At 31.7% G+C, this 21,154-nt stretch overlaps 1 protein-coding gene across 7 annotated transcripts in view; it reads left to right on the plus strand.

Moving 5' to 3' along the window:
• Positions 1-21,154, plus strand: part of LOC143257006 (dmX-like protein 2) — a 202,811-nt gene that overhangs the window by 123,012 nt on the left and 58,645 nt on the right. For all 7 annotated transcript variants that reach the window (XR_013031661.1, XR_013031660.1, XM_076515072.1 and 4 more), the window contains exons 34-38: positions 2,760-2,923; positions 4,497-4,893; positions 5,590-5,669; positions 11,627-11,783; positions 18,032-18,447. Coding sequence is in view for 5 of the 7 variants with exons in the window: in XM_076515072.1 (XP_076371187.1) it covers positions 2,760-2,923; positions 4,497-4,893; positions 5,590-5,669; positions 11,627-11,783; positions 18,032-18,447 (1,214 nt within the window). In the remaining 2 variants the exon portion in view is untranslated. The remainder of the gene's footprint in view (positions 1-2,759; positions 2,924-4,496; positions 4,894-5,589; positions 5,670-11,626; positions 11,784-18,031; positions 18,448-21,154) is intronic.

A 21,154-nucleotide genomic window follows, 5' to 3' on the forward strand; every position in this document is an offset into this window, starting at 1 on the left:
AATAAGAAACAAACATTGCCAAAATATTATGCTCCCCCCCACCAGTAGCACATAAGTATGTCCACAGACTTACAACTTTAGAAACTAGATTTCAATACGTTTGATGTGTAGAGCACAAATAGCTCAATGTATAGGATTGTGCTTAAATTATGATCAAAGAAAATATCCTTTGGTGGACATTTTCTTTATTGTTTCAGTATCAAAGTTTTATGCAATCATTTTAAGTGAACTGTCATTTTGATCACTTTTTTTTTTCTACATCAGCCTACTAGAACGTTTTTTGTGTGTGTATTAAATTTTGTGCTTGAGGCTGAGATTCTGATCATTTGTTTGCTAAGTTACATTGTGTTAGTCACATACCAGTGAGTTAAATGAACTATCTGTTGACAAATTTTGAAAAAAGCAAGTATCTGTTGTAAAACAACTCAATGAAGGATAGGTAATTGACCTCTAAAATTATTCATGTAAAGTAAGTTTTGGGTACTATTTAAATAATTATGTATGTCAATCTTTCTCGGCAATGAAAAAAATAACAGAATCATTAAAAAGATAATGTAAGAGTGAATTTATCTGCAATCAAATCAACAACTGACCTATTTAGTAAAGTTGGTATGACATGCCTAAGAATACATATTACCAAATTTTTGCTTGCAGATCATCTTATATGTTCAAATAATTTGTAAAATATATTGATTATAACTGTTTACTTCCATAAAAGATGAAGGTATTTCAGTTTGATATTAAACTACATCTAATTCAATTTGAAATTAGAAACTGACTGAAACATTAAGTAACTCAAAACCAGGACTGGAATGGGCAACTTCAGGTGACTGATGGTGATTTTTGTACTTACATGTTAGTCTTCATGGCGAGTTGTGATTATTAAAGTCATGCTACAGAAAGTCCTTTACAACTTGTATTGCAGTTTTTTCTCTTGACGTTGTAGACTAGATGTAAACATTGGTTTTATGCTATTTATTTATTTTTTTAACTTTGTTTTGTTTTACCTTAATTTTCTTTTATGAATTTTACTGAATTTACTTTTACCTTTTTTACCAGACGTTTAATTGATATTAAACTGGTATGATGTAGTTAAGAAATAAAGCAAGGTTGTTTAAAGCAATTATCACTTTTAAATTAATGACATTTTATAGTAACTAAATATATTGAATTTCTTTCAGGATTTTCTTTGTTTTTTTCATATTCATATTAGTGAAATGATTCTGAAGTTAAAATATTTGTTTCAACCCTGACACATGTAGAGGATGTTTCTAGACTAGGCATGGGATAGTGATTTAGCTTACCAGCTCATAGGTCAAGGTTTGTGGTTTGTATCCATTTACTGGAAAGAGAAAAAAAGACAGTACGTCTTCAGATCATTGGTGTCAAATTCATCATTCAATTAGAGTAGTCCAAGGATTGGCAGTAAGTGCTCTTGACTTGCTAATTTTTCTCTTGTCTCTTAGTTCAAAATTAGTGATAGGTAGTGCATATAGGTCTGGTGTAGCTTTCCCAGAATATCGAAATTAAATTCAGATCAACCCAGGTTATCTCATTTGAATTTTTCCAATTTATTTGACAAAAAAAGTCTTGATTGCAGCTTTCTACAGGGATTTAGTATTTGTCTAATTCATGTGATCACATAATATATATATTGAAACAATTGTTCTGGAGTACTGACTATTAAACTAGTTTATAATTTATTTTTTTATTTGGTTTTCCAGAAGCCATTTATTTAAATGTTATACTAAAAGACAAGTCACAAATATTACAAAACTACTTATTACACAAATCACAAATCTTCTCTCCTTGTTGTGGATACCTGTACGTGGTGACTATGGTTCTGTATTGAAGGCTCAGCTTTGTGCTCATTGGCAGTTGACTTGGAGTGAGCAATATCATAAGTTTTTTCTAGATCAAACCTTCTTTTGTTCTATGGCCATCTTATTTGTAAGAATTGGAAGAGAGAAATTGTCCTAACTAGTCTATGTATTGGTTAGTGTTTTAAGCTCATGGTTTACTTTTATCTGGGACTGATCCACCAGTATGTGGTTTTTGTGACACTCAAGTCATAGACCAAATTTTAATGTTATGACCTTGAACAACTGTTGTTAGACAGTGTCATTGCTGGTGGTGATGCTGGCCAACTTCCTTGTGTTTTTAATTTTTTACAAGCCATTGGCTTTTAATTCTATTTAAATCTTTTCTCCAAACTTTGGACATTGTTTCATTTTTAACTCAATTTAATTTTATATTTTATGATAAATTTTACTTTTACAACTTTTACCAATTCTTAGGTGCAGATAGCTTAGTTGCATTTCACCAATAAATGCCAAACAGCCAACCAACCACTAATAATATTTTTTCAATAATTAACTTGAGATAATACAAGTTAACATTTATTGTTTAGTGCTATCCAAAGCTGTCATAAATAGGAATAAAAAGAAACTGACTTTAGTAAATTTGTATGTTGATATTCTGTATTAGAGATATAGCCAGGAATGCTTAACAAGACGACTGGAACAAGTAGATGTTTGTAAAAAATATGTGCTACATTGAACACATTGTCTTTGTTTCTTTCTTTTGCATAAATGGAAGTTGATTGGGTGACACTCTTTTAAACTGAACAACTTCACTGTCAAGGATTTTTTTTTTCTTGAGCAAGTATACTCCTTAGATGCTGTATTACATGTTATGCTCTTGGTTTTAAAACAAAAAGGTATGCCAGTGTGTGACTTTTTTTTTTCTTTTATGTACAGCCAATCCAAGTGTATTCAATTTCTACTTGTACCTTCGCACACATCCTTTTGTTGTTAGAAGACAACTAGTTCATACAGCACAAGATAAGAAAAAAGTTCATTCTCCTATGCTAGGTAGTTTCAAGTACAGTATGGATCCAGCTAACCAAAAACCAGCTTTACAGGTACACTCTGCTTCACTCTTTAAGAGTAACAATTTATTTTTAATTTTTTTACCATTAATAATATTTGTAACCTTATTCATTGCTAATAGTATTTATGCAGTTGTCTGTTTAGTGCTCATAGTTATGTGTGTGAACTTGCAGTCATTTTTTCTAGTAAATTAAAACTGTAAAATTTATTTGTTAGTTACTGTAGTTACAGGGCATGTGATCATTTTGCAATGATTTCACATGAAGTCACTGTGAATGATCTTTTAGTTCTGTTTATTTTAAGTATTGAACTCTCAGTCTAAAACAGTTAGAAATGTGCAACTTTTGATTGTTCTTTATGTGGTTTAAATAGATTATAACCATGAGTATTCTACATAATATATTACAACTATTATAATACACTTTGTCTCTGTATTACGTTGTAGCCTCTGTATGCTCAATTTTCAGTTTTTATAAGACATGCACTTCAGTTGTCTGCTTAGTTTTTTAGCATATATTTAAAAAATTCTCATAACTGTTTGACTTCTTATTTAAAAAAAAAAAATTCACATAAGCTACAGCAGTTATTTGAGTCTTAAGTTATGCTGTAGGTACTGAAAAAATGGTAGATGTGTCAGAGAAATTATGGGTCCTGATACCACCCCAGCCCCCTCCTATCATCTCCACATGCCTTCTGTTTGCCACCTATCTCACTGTTCTCTCTACAACTAGTAGTTAAAGTTGGTATAACACAAAAACTAAAATTTTTGTTAAGAATTGTATTGTTGACGTACATATCATTAAGGTGTAAAACAACAAATTATAATTCAGGTTGATAAGTTGATTGGGCCCTGTGATTTTTTTGTCATGTTTAAGATACTTTTCCTCTCATTCCCCTCCTATGGGCCTTGCTTGTGTATGCAAATGAAAGTATGTTGGCAAGTTAAAACTGAATGAAATTCTTATTACACAGCTCTTATCTTTTGACCAACTTTTAGACCTGTTGTTGGTGAAATGTATGATAAATATATATGGAATTTAAAAAAGTTGTAGATCATTTGTATAGTTCATAAATGTATTGAAGAAAACCCAGAATGCTTTAACAACATCAATGGATTTTACATAAAACTATATATTAAGTTTCATATGGTTTCATTTAGTAAACTATGCATTTTTAATTATATTTTTTTACATTCAAATAATACAGGATAAATATTTGTAGCAAGTGGATTTTAAGCATTAAAATTATAGGTAGTAAGGTAAGGTGCAGCCATCTTCTAAGTGAAAAAGAAAAAGAAATGAATAACTATTTATTTTTTGGTATACTGCTCATCTTTCATATGATTCAAAGATATGTCTGATCTAAAGCATAAAATCAATAAGTAATATTCAAATCAATTAATTTTATTAAAGGCCTGGTACATGTTTTTTCAAAGCAAGTTTGAAATGTAACTGTTTATGTGAAACCATCAAAAGAAGTAGCGTTAACTGGTTTTAGTAATACCTAAGTTGGTAACATTACATAGAATTCAACTTGTAAAAACAAAAATTTTTTTATAATCTCAACATCTCTACATTTGTGAAAGTGAATGGAAATTGTTTTCAGGCAACATGTGATATTATCACTCCCTTGGAACGACGACTATTCTTCACAAGTGCAAATTATTATTTTCGTGCTGGCTGCCCAGCATTAGCACTTGAAGTACTCTCACAATTACCTAACCGAGTGGCAGTGAATACCTCAGTTCGTGAAGAAGGTGTTCCTCTAAGTTCTGATTCTCTCCTTCAGTTTAAGTCCAAAAATTTGAATAGTGTGAAGTTTGGAATCATGGATGGTCCAACTGTTGAGAATAGTGAACAATTTGATTGGAGCACACCAGTTGTTTCTACCTTGACTTTAGACGAACCTCCTTTATTTAATGTGATGAATGACTCAGAATTAAGTTCTGATGAGGAAGAAGGAATTAGTCTGAAAGTTAAGGTTTACAATGATGAAGAAAAAGGTATAATCTCATGTATATATAATGAATGTACTATGAAATGTTACTTTTTACATTTAATGTATAACCCCTAAACCAAAGAGAAAAGAAAGATAATATATAAACAGTTTGACAGAAATAACTATGATAAACTCAAGGTATATTTTTAACCTTTTAAAGAAAGAAACAATACATTGCAAACTCTGTAGTAAAATTTAACAGGAAAAGCTTAGAATGATGTAATTGAACAAATTAAATAATTGGATAACTAAATTGATTTAAAATATCACTGTGATTATAATATAGTCAAGAAAATTTATATTTTTTAAGTATCAATTTACAGAAATAAAGTTTTGCATTTTTATTTAGTCAAAGCATTCTTATTGTGGAGCCTTTAGTTATTCCATTTTTGTAACTTTGCAGTAGCATGTTGGAGGTTGCAGGTGATCATTAAAAATTTGAGAAAGGAAGCTTATTTTAAAAATAATAAAGTTATAAGATGTATGTAAAGATCTTACCTAAAGATGTGTCATACTGAAACTTGGTTTCCTTTAACTTTTTACGTTACTCTCAGTGACAAAATATTAGTCTTCATTGGCAATAAAGTGTCATCTAAGTGAAGATTGAATTAGAATCAAAGGTATATTTGTGATTGAGTAAAAATTATAATACTCGTAGGTCACAGTTTCATGCTATAAAATGAAGTTGTTTTTTCTATAGCTACTAAAAGTGAAGAGATTAAAAAGGATACAAAATTGGATATTATGGCACAGCAACTAAAGTTCATAGCATGCTTAAAGGTAAGATGCACTATTTCACAAGTTAGCAAAGACAACTTAAAACATGAAAATCAAAATAAAATGAAGTGAGAGGCTTTTTAGTTGTAAGAATTAAAGTTTCTTGTTTAGTATAAAATACTTATGAATTCTTTTTTTACATTCAGATCTGAATTAAGATGTATTGTTTAAAACTTTTTTAAATTGCATATAATAGAATATGTTCTGCTTTATTTTTTAAAACACCTGCACAAAGTTTAATAGGCAAGTTTGTCATTGAATGTGTCATCGTGTAAGTGTGAATCTTCATTTGTTTTTACAAATAAATGGTCTCATATCTGTGGTATCATTATTTGTCAAGTAATTTAATAGAATTCAGTCTGTTTGTCATATTTATGGTGTAGTAGGGTAGTGTATTAAAGTGTTTTAGCCTATTTTTCTTGGAGAGGCTTCCGTAAGGTTCAGAAGGAGGAAGTTGTTCTAACTAGACTATGCATTGGTCACAGTTTTTTTAACTCATTGTTTTCTTTTATCTGGAACTGATGCACCAGTGTGTAGTTTGTGTAACACTCAAATCACTATTAGCCACAATTTACTTTCTTGCCATCGTTACGACTCTCAACGACAGCAATATTTTAAACGTTTTTTTTCCAGGGTTTATCTGTAACATTGGACAGTGTTATTGGTGATAGTGACTCTGTCTACCTTGATAAAGTTTTTAGTTTTTTAATGGCCATTAATCTTTTCTATCTCATTTAAGTGTTGGATATTTATTCATTACACCTTTTTAATTGTGGTTCCCTTTTCACAGTTTTATTCTCTCTAGTTCAATTTGACATTGAAAAATGGCCAGAACATTAAATAACTCGACACCAGGACTGGAAAGGCCAACTTCAGGTGACTAACGCTGCTGTTTGAACTACCCGTTAGTCGTCTTGGCGAGTTGTTATTCCAATTTTGCTGCATGTCTTTTAAACTTTTATTACTTTACCCTTTGGTACTGGCCATAATGACACATGACCCAGAACCAGGACTGGAAAGACCAACTTCAGGTGACTGACGGTGGTTCTTGTACTTGCCTGTTAGTCTTCCTGGCAGGTTATGATCATTACCATTCTACTACAGAAGTTCTTTACAACTTTAGAGATTGGATGTGAACATTGGTTTTGTGCAATTTTCTGTTTTTAATTGCTGTTTTGTTTTTACCTTCATTTACTTTTATAAATTTTACTACATTTACTATACTTTTTACTGGACATTTGGCTACTCATTATTACGATTTTGCTATATGTCTTTTAAAACTTCTATTATTTTACATTTTGATAATGGCTGTTATGACACATAACCCCGGAACTAGGACTGGAAAGGCCAACTTCAGGTGAGTGACAGTGGTTGTTGAACTTACCTGTTAGTCCTCCTGGCGGGTTATGATCATTACCATTTTGCTAGAGTAAATACTTTACAACTTCTTTTACTCTGCTTTCTCTCTCACCATTGTAAACTAGGTGTCAGCATTGGTTTTATGCTTTTTCTGTTTTTCAATTATGTTTGTTTTACCTTCATTTCCTTTTCTGTATTTTACTGCATTTAATTAATTTTACCTTTTTAACGGACATTTGGCACAGATAGCCTAGCTGCTTTGTGCCATAAAACACTAAATCAATCAAACAATTTTCTTGGAGAGAAATTAATTCAAGGTTATTGCGAAGTTTCATTATTCAAAAGATCAGTAAAGAATTACTTTAAACTTGTTTAATAATCACTCATTTTGTTTTGTTGAGCTTTAATATATAACATTATTTATTGATTTATTTTAAATAGCTTTTGCAGATATCTTGTAACTGATGTTTATCATAATGTTTGTTTGTTTCTCATGTTAGTGATCAAGAACAGCCACATTTTTATTCCCTATAATGATCACATTGAAGTATACGTGGTTTCACTTAAAGCTGTTTGATAATGTTTTGCAGAAGATCCTTGAATAATTGCAGCTAGAGGCTAGTACCAAACCAAGCACAATAGTTTAACATAAATACTTATAGGTTCCAGTGTGTCTTAAAGCTTCATTCACTCTAAATTACATAAAAACCTTAATGCAACAGCACTTAATTATTTGTATCTGTTACTAAGAGCAAGTTAAAAATTTCCTGTTATTCCATGATTTTTTGTTGTAACAATACATGAAGAATGGCAGTGGTAGATCCAGACTGATCTGATACACAAAATGTTTCTTGTATTTGCACATGATGCTATTTCATGTTTTAAGCCACCATAGGGATACGTGATAGTCAAAATGTGCATGTTGACTTTGCAGAGTTACACTCAAAATTTAATTTAAAATGTTATTATCAATGTATGTTACAAAGTTCACACCAAAACATACTTTATAATTAGTTTTAATAACGTACGTTTTAATTTCTTAATTTCAAAAGGAAGTATTTATATAAATTCTCAGCTTTCATTTCTCTGTATCATGTAACAGAGCACTCTAAATTGCCCATTTTCAACCCTGATGTAAGCTTCTAAGTTCTAACACAGACTACACACTTGTATTACAAATAGTGCCAAGAACTAATCAAAATTTATATCCTCCAATATTTTTGCTTTACAAAGATATAAACCAGGATGTGAAACCCACATGTCAAGGCTTATCACTTTCAACAACAGCTGGCTACATGACACCTCTGCCTGATACTTTTGGGTTTTTCCAATTATTGTCATGTTTTTCCCTGTCCTGTCATTTCTGTATTTTTAAGTTTTTGTCCTTATTTCTTGCAGTAATGACTGAATGTTGTTCTCCGACCAAAGAACTGATGAAAAATTCTCAGTGTTTCCTAGTTTTGAATTGCAGATGAATTGTCATATACAGTTCACCTTTTTAATTGGCTTTGCCACATCCTACTGCTGCCTTGTTGTTGGTTCCTGAGTGGTGTCTAGTGTCAGATAGGTGTAAGACCAGCCAATATAAATCCGCACTTGATGTGGTTGATAGAGTCCAGATGAAACGTTTTTGATGCTGCCTGGTTTTGGTCTGGAGTTGACCCACTATATATGGTCTGATACACCGTAGTCATGCTGCACTAAAAGCAACATCCATATTTAATACTCCAATTCTGGATTGGGGCTTGTTTTCCACTCAGCTTTGTGACATATCTCCAGTACGAGTGAAGAATATACCCTAGTACGAAAGGTGTGCAGTTTCTCACATGTGTGACTTTTACTTTTTCATGGTATAGGGTATTACACATCACTCTCCATGGATTCTCTTTGGGTGCTTTACAAAAGGAGCTCACCTTGGTAACTTTTGCACTGGTCACTTCACCACCTCAATGTGGGATTCTAGTTAAAATGTAAATGGAGGTAAAGTTTTGTACCACAATCTAACATTTTGAAATACTTAAAATATATTTATGATAGATACCCCACACACGTGCACACTCACACGCATTTTCAGTGTGCTTTTTCTTGCCTAATCACAGTGATAATTGAACAGTAATGTAGAGGAGCCAACTGTGTTGTTAGAATATGTTGCACTCCTATCGGTGGAGAGTTTTTGTATGCTTATTTGGGAAAAGCTAATGTGATGAGAGGTATCTATTAGAAATGCATTATCAGTATTGGAAAATGTTAACATCAAGATTATTTCCCCACTTAAATTTTTCTTTTACTAGTTTTACAATGTTAATGGATTGAGTTCTAGTTTTGTGTTTCTATGTTTTTATGGTTGCTGAATAGGTAAACTTTTATATTAAAAATGATGAACACATCTTTGTCGTGCAGCGAGATACCTACCCTAACATTTATTTTTTCAAGGATGTTTTAACATACACTTTAAATGTATAAGCCTTATGTTGATCCTTAACTTTTCTCATTTGAAACTGTGTTAGTTTTGTTTTCTGATGTTTGTTAAGTAATTTTTTCCATGTCTCCAAAGAGGAAGTTCTTAAAATATAAATTAATAAACATTTATGAAGCAGCAAAATTTTTGAAATGATATAGCTGCTTGTGACCTGTCATTTTGATGCCAGATAATTCAGTATGATGTACTTTGGGATACCTAATAGTCTTTGATAAGTACAAATCTTCATAGAATAATAAATAAAAATATTTATTTTGCATTTATAACAGTAACTTAACTGAAGAAGTTGCATTAGTAGGCTCTAACCTTGATTTGGTGGTGTTTGTTTTCTTTTGTACATAGCTTTCTTTCATTGTTGACCAATGTTATTAGTCATGAAGTCTGTTTGTTTCTAATTTTAAAAATACGATCCAATATACCTAGAACAATTGTTAAATTTGCACAACCATTAGATATTTTCCAATATGAAATGGTCTTAGAGTGTGAAAATCTACTTAACTTTTGAAGTCAATATATGCATAAACTAAGACGAGCCTTACTCAATTTCTTTTTAAATTTAACTTGTGTTTGCTAGTATACAGGATCATTCCATTGTAACTGTTTTGAATTTTTGACTTTATCTAAATATTAGTAAATGGTGTTATCTAACCATTTTACTTGTTATAATGTCTAAACCTATAAAGATTTTCATATGTCCTAGTGAATTTTAAGTAGGATAAATAGTTATATTTGATTCAAACAATACAGGATTAAGATATAAACTAGTAACTGGTTTTCCTGGTACACTTAACAGTGTAATTTTAATGAAATTAATGTTATCCAAGTACATTATAATTCAAGGTTTTATATTATCTAGATTTTTATTTTTTTAGTTACTTGTTTTAAAGGTTTCTTTTGAAACAAAACTTCAGTTCTGTTGTGATGTGCATGAAGTTCAAAATAACTGTTTTTTTTGTTTATTTACTTTAGTCTGAGTACCTCTGACAGTTTAGATGAACTTGTTTGCACACAACCTCAAATTCCATGTTTTACCTTACAACTAGAAACACTAAAAGAAAAAGTAAAATAACTTTTCTGCTCTGTGATAGAAGGCACATCTACTTTTTAAAAGTAGAAACAGTGCTGCTAAGTGATAGTCTTTGTGTAAATGACATGCTTATACCCAATTGAAAAACTTTTTTTCAGGCTGTAATCTCCCAAGATTATCTAGAAACTGACACATAGAATGCATTTACATGCAAGTTTAATGGCTATTATATATTGCTGAAAGCATAAGTTTTTTTTTTCTTGGCTTTTACAAATTAGTTTAATAAACAGTTAAATTGCATTTAGGTTTTACTTTCATATTTTGCTTAGTTATGTATCGTTTGTATTTTAAAAGTCATATTTGAAAGGTTTAATTATTTATTAATGTATTATAAAATTAATCTTACTTTTTAAAATTACATTGAGTGCAAAATATATTTTGCCAGTGTCTAAAATGCCTCTTCCAATAATAGTGTTATATTGTATATGGTTACCCATTGGTGTGTATCTACATTAGTAATCAATGGTAAAGAAGAGATAAAGAATGTGTAACATTGAAAATAAACTAAATGAAAAGATAAAAATATGAGATTCTGCATGTGATACAAAGAAGGTATTTTAAGATTGTCCATTTTTTAACATTAGAATTTTATTGCACTGTACATTGATGATAGCTAGATAGTAATATGGTAGGTAAAATGAAAAATAAAATATAAATATTTACCCTGCAAAAAAAATACAAAAACACCTTACTGATTTAGGTGGTTCTGGAGGTTATACAAATGAAAGGTGAAAACAAAGATACAAAAACATATTTTTATTCATAGCGTGAAACTCATTTTGCAGATGAACTATTCAGAGTTCAAGTGCAAGTAACTACATTAAGTAATGAATTATTAGTAGAAATAGTAGAAGCAATGAAAATTAAATATTTTTTTGAAGCTATGTACTTTTAGGATAATTCTTTTCAAGTTTTATACAATTTCATCCACTAATTTTATTTTTGGAATGAAATATGACAAGATATGTATTTTTATATGACTATATTAGTAGTCCTGTTTTGTGATTTAAAACTGAAATAACTGTGTTAAATTAGATTATGATGGAAGAACTGAGCACATTAGCAACTGGGTTTGAAGTGGATGGTGGTCACATACGTTACCAGTTGTACATCTGGTTAGAAAAGGGGGTTACTGCCTTACGGGAACTCTGTCACTATGGATCTAGCAGCTTTTTTTCCTCTTGTGTTTCAAGTATGTGTTTTATATACATTTTTTAGGATATTATAGTTAACTTCATAAAGTTTGAAAAATGCAATGGAAAGTAAGACATAGTCAGCAACCATTCACATACATTGAATAAATTTTAGTAAAATAAAACAATTACATCCAAATGAAGCTAAATGAATATACAAAATCATGAGGGAGGACTGCATTAAAAACAGCAAATCCCAACCTCTGATTAATTATATTATAACCATAAATGTTTATTCATTCAGCTTCATTTGGATGTAATTATATAATTTTACTATATATATTTACTTTATGAATATTGCAAATTGTGGTGTCTGTCTGAGTTAGCCTCTATCCCATTTGAAAAGCTGTGCACACAGGTAAAGCTCAACATTTATTTTTGAAATGACAAAGAACAAGCATGAATAATACTGATGCTAAATTTTATTTTGCAAACAATATATTCTACAAAACATTGTCAGGAATTAATTATACTATTATTAACATTATAAAATGTGATGCAATTTAAAGAATAAAATTATAAATTTAATGTACGTTACTATTGCAGCTCTTAACACAATTGAAATGCTCAACAATTACTCTTCACAGTTGACAATATAAATAGCTTAGAGCTTTGGATCTGAGTTAAACCAAGAGTGCAACAAAATTTACTTTTTTAAAGTCCATGAAATAATTTAAATTGAAAGATTAACTTAAACTTTTCCCATCAGGACCAGGTACGTTTTGCTTGTGTGTGTCTTTTCCTACCAAGTTCCTTAAATATCTCTTGTTCTGTTTTTGAAAAGTTACTGAAAAATAATTTTTTTTAAGATTAAAAAACAGTAATTTTTTTGGGTAAAAACTTGTTACTTCTGTATAAATGTACCTAGAAATAAAAACTTGTATTTTAGTAAAATGTTAATTAGCTTGTAACATTTAATTTAATTATAAGATTTTCTTACATCAATACTATAATTTCCTCTGAACATCCATGTGTTGTACTGCTATAAAAGAATTAGAATTTTATATGGTTTTTCTTTGTGAAAATGTTTTGTTATGTAATGTATACCAGTATAATTTGAATTATGATTTGTAAACTAATTTGTTTTTGTTGCTTAAGAAATGCCTTTTAAGTGCCCAGAACACCAGTTTTTCCATATGTGATACATTTTTGTTGTATATAGAAGAGGTTTAGTATGACTGCTTTTTAATTTGTGCTGTCTTAAGCAATTACGTTTTTACATTCAAAGACAAAACACTGACATGTTAATAAGAAACCTTTGAAACAGTAAAGAAGTCTATAAAACTGCTATTTCTGTTATTTAGTTAGCTTTTTATATATCCAATAATAAGGTTTCTCTGCATTGAACTACATGAATGTATTTTCTTTGTCTTATTCTTACAGTAGCTATGTTGCTACCACTATTTCTGTGCAACTTTTCTTCCTCGGCTGAATAGCATACTTATGTTCTCAGTATCAACATCTGGAAAAAATATGAATAGCTTTCATTTTTTCCTTTGTTTATAAAAAAGAACAAGATAATATAAAGATTATTTTCTTTAATTTAAAACAGTTGTTTTAAATTCACATATGCATAAGTTTAAAGCACAATTTACCATTTCAAGTTCTTGCTGACCACACTTTCCACAGTAATTTTGCTTAATACAGTGGAAATGTGTGATGCAATATGAAAATAATATGGTCTTATCAAAATGTTAAATGACATGAAGACAGTTAAGACTGTAGCTTTATAATCTATGAACAAATAAAGGAAGTTTCCTCATTCATTTTTAATTGAATGTAACTACCAGAAAGAAAAGTAGATAAATGGATGTTTAATGTAAGTGTATATTCTGCATTAAATCTTTTTGAAGGATGTATGGTAAAACACTAGTACTGGAAGCCAGTGTTTTCAGACCAATTTCCTTTCTAAGATGCATATTGACAAGATTCTGCATAGTTGTATACTTATATATAAAACATTTTAACTTTGCAAATCACAAGTTACTTAGCCTCACCTAACATAAAATTGCATTTGAAGAGCATGTCAAATCTTTGTTTTGAATTTTTTTCAATTTGTAAGTGGTGTAATGCTGCCTAGAATTAATTGCTTTTGGTGAGGGTATGTAACAATATATATGTAAAAACGGCTGGTTTGGGTTGAGAAAATTTTCTTTGTGAACCTGACGATGACCAAAGAAGGTTGAAACATTGTTTGCTCCTCTGGATAAAAAATTTTCTCGACCCAAACCAGCCGTTTTTACATATATATCACTGAAGGGTATGTAACAGCCTGATATGATTCATACCCAAACTACAAAGAATTTTCATTATGGAGAAAGCCCATATACTTAATGGCATTGGAAAGTAAAGGACCATGAATCAACTTGTGGAACAGGATCGTCCAGAAAAAGATCTGCAACAAATTCTACCCCAGCCATGGTAAACAAATTGTTGCATTTTGTAACAGATGACAAACTCTAAGATTAGTAATAAAAGCTTTCCACATTCCCATGATATCCCCTCAACATAGATTTTTGTACTTGGTGAGGGGACTTCCCAGGGAAAGTTCTGTATTTTCAGTTTACCTTTTATTGGATTTGAGCATCTACCCCTATGTCTGCCGTGATTGGTGACAAGTGAAGAGGAGGAAAGGATACTTGTGGTTCAGTGGTGTCTTGGGCACTGAAACACACCACTTCTGCCTCAGGGTGTTCATCTCTTGGGCTAATCATTTGGTCCTGTTGGGCTAAAGTCAAGTGAGTACCAGTACTGGGCATTCCCAATGAGTGTTGTAGACATTATGCCTGATGCTGGTAAACTAACTAAACTAACGTGGCAGGGGTTCAGTTTAGAGAGAGAGAAATCAGAAGAGTTCTCTCTCCAACTGGGGTGTTCAGGAACTTTGTAGTTCCTCTTCGTCCCCTTTACGTGAGAAATGTTTTAAAATATCCATGGAATTTTTACTTAATTTTTAACATTTCAAAAATATTTGTGAGTGAGAGGAAGGACGGGAGAACTGGATGAAAGCAGCGAAAGTGAAGTGAGCCAGACCTTGGCTTGAGGATGGAGAACCCTGGCGGCTGGCGAATTGGTTTTTAAAATTTACTGTAATTGATTAGATACCCTTGACTGGGTAAACAGCCCTTTTCAGAATGAGGCTGGGACCTACAGGTCCGATGCCAGAGATTTTGCTGTGGGGGGAAACGGGTGTACCCCGAGAAAACCCACTTTCACGGCCTGGGAGCTTGATGCTGGTGTTTGAGTATGATGCTTATAAAGCCTTGGCATTGCTACAGTGTCCTTGTTTGGCAGTGTAGTGCATCTCCTCATAGACTGAATGGGTGGAGTCAGTGGGCACTTAGTCTCTCTGTTTTTCTTATGGTTCTCCCACCTCCAAATAAATATAAAACTGTGAAAAAAAATTAATTGGTAAAAGATCACATATGGAGGACCTGGGTAGTCAAGTCAGATCCTCTATCTCATTTTCTAATTTTGCTTACCTTGACTGCAAAATTTTACGACAGATGGCTTTCTTTTTATACAGTATGGATTAGAGCAGCTTGCTGGTTCTCCCAAGTCAGTCAAGAAGTTACGTTCTGCAGACATCTTGGTTGAAATATCTACACCACACCATTGAGAATTCCTCCTGAAGTTAAAAGCTCTTGGAAACATACCTGTTGCTATACCCATGCTACTTTTAATTCCTCATGAGGAGTTATTGTAAGAATGAATTTAAAGAACATCCCCAAGTCAAAGATTCTCACCAATTTCTCCTGCCAAGGAGTTTCTGCTATGCTGTGCATCTCCACTCACAAGGACAGAATTAAGCTGCCAACTAATGTTCTAATTTTATCAATATTGTTACGTCCACCTGCATCTGTCAATGCAGGTTATCTTAACTATAAAGTATGGCCATATATTTCTAACTATATCAAGATATTTCCATGGTCAGTGATTTGGACATTCAAAGGCATCTTATTGAGGTTGTTTGACGTGAGCCTTTCGTGGTGGCAATGATCGTGATGCCAGTGAGTGTCAACTGAATCCTCACTGCATTAATTGATAGCTCCCATCCATTTTATTTTCAATCTTGCTCTAAGTGGGTGAAGGAGAAAGAAAAACAACTTTTATGAACTTTAAACTGTTTCTTATCCAAAGGCTGAGAAGTTGTTATCCTCCACTCTATCTTGATTGTATGCTGCTGCACTACATACCATTGCTACAGTGGGAGTGCAAGAAAGAGGCTTTCTCACACCATGTGAAGTATTTTAACCTCTATGGATGAGAGTAGACAAATCAGTGTCTACTCCTATCTCAGTCCCCACTCTTGCATTTAGTGTCTGTTTGTCTCCATCTCATCAGGCTCCAGTTTTCAGTGACAACCTAGATCTCTCTATCTTTGAATCTGAGATGCAGAATGATTATTTGTTCATGTCTTCTGTCACTAGAACCTGCTTCTACTGACACAGATCTGTCTAATCAATCCAGAGCAGGTTCTATGGAGATTGACAGATCTTCTACCACTAAAGTAAAATGGTGTGATTAAAAGCAGAATGGTTTGCTGCCCAGTTTTCCTCCACCTAAATAAAAATGGCCACATTGATACAATGGAACTGTTGAAATTTTCATTCTAATTTGGGTGAGATTAAGACCTTAATCAATTCCTATCATTCCATGTGTTTCTCTTTACAGGAAACATTCCTGAAACCTGCTGATACTATCACCTTTCTGCAGTTTTATTTATAACAGAATGTTGTATGATGAATGAGTTGATTGACCAGCATATACCCACCCTGTCTTTCCATGAATTTCATAGAAGCTCTGCAGTACACTACTTATATTATATAAATTGATTCTGTTTGTGATCTATTGGCCCTGGAATCACTTCACATTAGTTCTCATTGATATTCAACAATAACTGGTCCATTTTTGTTTATCTTCTGTTTCAATCCAGTGTTTTTTGGATACCTGGTCACATCTGTATTTGTGAGAATGAGCTTGCTGATCCCACAGCTGAATCTGTCTGCTCTTCTGACAAGGTCATGCCTATCCCACATATGGACTACAGACCTCTCTTTCAGACTAGGCTTCATGCCAGTTGGCAGTAGGCTTGAGGTGAGAAATGTCATAAGACTTTTCCAGATTGAACCTACTGTTGCTCTATGGCCATCTTTTCTCTCTAATGTTTGAAAGGAGGATGTTATTTTGGCTTGGCCACATTCTTTTATCTGTTACTTACCCACCAATATGTATCCTTTGTGACACTTAAGTCACAATTGCACACATTTTGCTGTCGTGTCATCTTTGTGTCTGTGGGTGGTGGTACCATTTTAGACATGCTGTTTTCTAAGAGTTTATCCTGGATGTTGGATGGTGTAAGAGGCGATAATGATGCTGTCCATCTTAATTGTTTTTTTATAGCTTTTTATGGGCTGTAGGCTTTTTTAACTCTATTAGTTTCTCTTTACCTGATTTTTGGTCTTTATTTAATTTTTAACTTTTATTATTTCACTTTTTATAGTCTTTTTACTTCTGAATTTTTACTGATTGTTTAGTGCAGATAGCATAGTTGCTTTGCATCCACAAATGCCAAACAACAACAGCCCCTTACAACAGTGCTTATCAGTAAAGATTAAGAAGAATCTCTGTCTTAAAAAAAACAATACAATTCTGGTGTGCAGAAGTTTCTTCTGTGACTAATTTGTTCAACTGTCACATATCTCATTTAGCTGGAGAATGAAATGAGTATAGTTGCTTGCTTACTTCTATTCCATGTGAAGACATACTAGTCAAGTTGCCAGATACAGTGCCTATGGATTTCTGTGCAATCAGGCTATTCAAATAGGCATTTGGAAACCATCATCCTCCTATACTAGATATAAAGTGGAAAGCATTGGAAAGGTGGGTTCAAAGCCATTGTATTGCAACATACTCAACTTGTGTGTGAAAGTGGTGTATTTTTGGTTTTATGTGATAAAAAAATTGAAAATAGTTTCATCACAAAGTGAGTATGCAAGTCAAAGTCTGACATTATCTAGCATGGTTATGTTGAAAGATATGGTTCTGTGATAAATGTTTTACTGTAACATAGCAAAAGATAAACATATTCCTTTTTTAAATCTTAGACTATTAGAGTTATTTCTAAATTTGTACATCTAAATATCTAATTTCATATAAGGTTTTTAATGTTATATGTTATTCAACAATAACTATTCTGTAATTTCTTATGTTATTATATTGTTTCAAAAATGTAATTTATTGTTAGATTGTGAAAACATAACTGGTGAAGATACTGGGGAGGAAATGCTTTCTTCAACTGTGAGTGACCAGTGGGATGCTGACAACCGAGGAGAAAACAGACCAACCTTGCATGAAATTTTACAGGCTGATAAACAAGATTTTGAAGCCAAACTTATACGTACTTACAAAAGAAAACAGTGGCTTAAAGCAAATGAGGCATTATTGCACACATTACTTAGCTATTGCATTCTTCATGGAGCTCATGGGGGAGGCCTGGCAGTTGTTCGCATGGAACTTGTTTTGTTGCTTCAAGAACTTCAACAGGACCACTCCCAGCAGCAGTTACTTTCTCCACTTCCAATGCCAACTTCTTTACCACTTGTGGCAGCAAGTATTGCTTGTCAGAAGACTGTCATAGCTGATCCTATTTGTCATCTTCAAGTTAGTTTAACTGATTTTTATTGTATTCATATTTACTGAAATTATTATAGATTTACTTATTTTACTTTTGATGATAGGATGTCATTATTGTAATAACAAAACATCATTTATAGTAGCTGGTGAAAAAACTACAGTCAATGGAACAAACCATCAGAAAACTTAATTTGAGAAACTAATTTCAGTACATTTGTGCACCTTCTTCAGTCTCACAGTATCTGAAACATGAATATGGCAAAAGTAATTTCACTAATTTTTTAAGTCTTCTAAAAGTATGTTTCACTTTCTGTGGTTTTCATCAGCTGTTACACATACCTGTAAATTTAAACTTCATAAAAGTTTTGTTTTTAACAATGGATTTGCTATAACTTAGCTAAGCAGATTTCAAGAAGAGAAACAAAAAAAAACAACAGATGCATATATGTTACCACTGTGAAAAAGAACACCTTTCAAGAATTATTTTTGGAGGAATCAATGAATAATTGCTACTTACTTAGTTTATAGACTGCTGCTCCTCGCATTGGCATTACTTCAATAAATCAGTAAACCTTCCTGTGAAAAGTATGGTATAAACTCTTTCTCATGATTTCTTTACTAGTAAAATTATGTCCATTGAGAAAGTAAGTTTTTAGCCTGAAGTCTGGATCTCTAAACTTGAGGAATTCTTCAGAGTACTCAAATCTCACATCCTTGTATGATCACCAGACATATAATGTTGAAAACAACCTCTGTCATTATTTCTTTTAATATCAGATTCTCAATCAGAAGAACCTGTATCAAGAGTCTGTGGAGGAGTAGGTATAGGTCCATGAACCAACAGGTTTTGTAGCATTCTTTGATAGATTGTTTAGGCAGAGTATTCATGATGAAACTTTGTAGAATGGACAGCAACTGGCTATTATGGAGACACAAATTTGAAGGACAGTGTTTTGAAAGTCTTTCGCTTTTCGTCTTCAGATCAGGGAAAAATAATGTTAAAGTGCACACACAATCAAATTCTCTCCAGAAATGACACATTACCTGTCCTGTTAACAATTTATACATTAGCAATGTGTTTTTCAGGGGTTATGTAATGATCAATAACACTGTCATGTTGTGATTGATCTAGAGAAATATATAGCCAGTGTTTGTCAACATTTTAAGCATAAGTAAATGTGACCAGATTTCAATGAAAATGACTCTCTTATTTAAAAAAAAAAAAAGTAAATATCACATTTGTGAAAAATCTGTAAGTGATGAAGGAAAATTGGTATTTTAAGATTTGGCATACAAAAATTACTGTAGAACATATATATTTCAAGACAAAAAGGCCATTGCAGTCCAATATTATTAGTGGCATTGTAGATAGGACCCATTATCAAATGTTTAAGCTATTGTTTTAGACTATTATCCAGTTCTTTTAGAGAACCAAAATTATTTCTTATTTCTAGTATTAAAATCTTTCCTTATTTTATATTATAGTAATTTCAGAATTGATAGACATTAGTAGAATATTTAAATATTTACTTTTAACCCTTTCACTATGGACTCGGTATAATATAAGAGTTTGTCTACAAGTTTGCACGTGTTAAGTATTTGCACACTAACTTTAGATACAACGTGTATTTTCACAAAATTTGGTAGACATTTAGTAAAGGTTACAAGCATTTTGTATACAAAAAATCAGAATTTTTAATGAAATATTTTTACTAAACATTTGTGAAAATAGTCTTTCATTTCTACTCTGAGTGTAAAGTGATTTTGTGTTATGATTAAAAAAAACTGCTCTTTGTCCCAAAAATCTCAAATATTGCATAATCTTTAAACCCTCCTAAATACAATTCAACTGTTTTTTTTCAATAAGTCTTTCATCTTTTGTTATTTTCTATGCTCTTACTATGTGGGATTTGTCAGTTGACCAACCTCACAATCATAATAAAATTAGGAAATAAATATTGTTTATGCTTTTTTGTGCTAGAATGATTATGTATTATAACATGAAAGTACAAATGTTTAGTCTAAGAAGCTAAAGTCTCATAATGCTATATATTTACACATCTGTTTATTATTTTTTATTATATTCACCTTTTAGTCATGCCTAGCTAACATTACATACCTTGCATTGATGCAGTGTCATGGACTTGTGTTACTTAACCACACTGATACCATAGAATTCCTCTACAACTTAAGCTTAGTAACTAAGATATATTTAGAAATCTTGGATCAAGAGAATATGGTAGCCTTTTCAAAGATTACAATGGTCAAGAAAAAACACTCAAACTGTAACTTGTCAGTATTAATAATTAGTTCCTAATTTGTACAAAATTATAGACTTAGTACTTTGACATCACAAGCATCTAATTTTAAACAGTGCTGTGTCCTAATTTGTACAAAATTATAGACTTAGTACTTTGACATCACAAGCATCTAATTTTAAACAGTGCTGCATTCAACATACCACGTGACTCACTAAAATTTATATTTATGTGTTCATTTAATACACACTTTTAAATTAAGAAATTAATCTTGTATAATATTAATGTTTGAATTATAATCTACAAATTGATTCCAAACTTATTGACTTAAATTCATAAAGTAGTAGTTTAATAAACCTTTGAATGCAAGTCAATAAATGTTGATGACATGGCCTTTGACATAGCAAAAGAATTAATTCACTTTTTTCCCCCAAAATATCTAACACTGTACTAAGTTTACTTTAGTTCTTTCCATT

Source organism: Tachypleus tridentatus, chromosome 1 (genome assembly GCF_004210375.1).
Source record: "Tachypleus tridentatus isolate NWPU-2018 chromosome 1, ASM421037v1, whole genome shotgun sequence".
Lineage (NCBI taxonomy): Eukaryota > Metazoa > Arthropoda > Merostomata > Xiphosura > Limulidae > Tachypleus > Tachypleus tridentatus.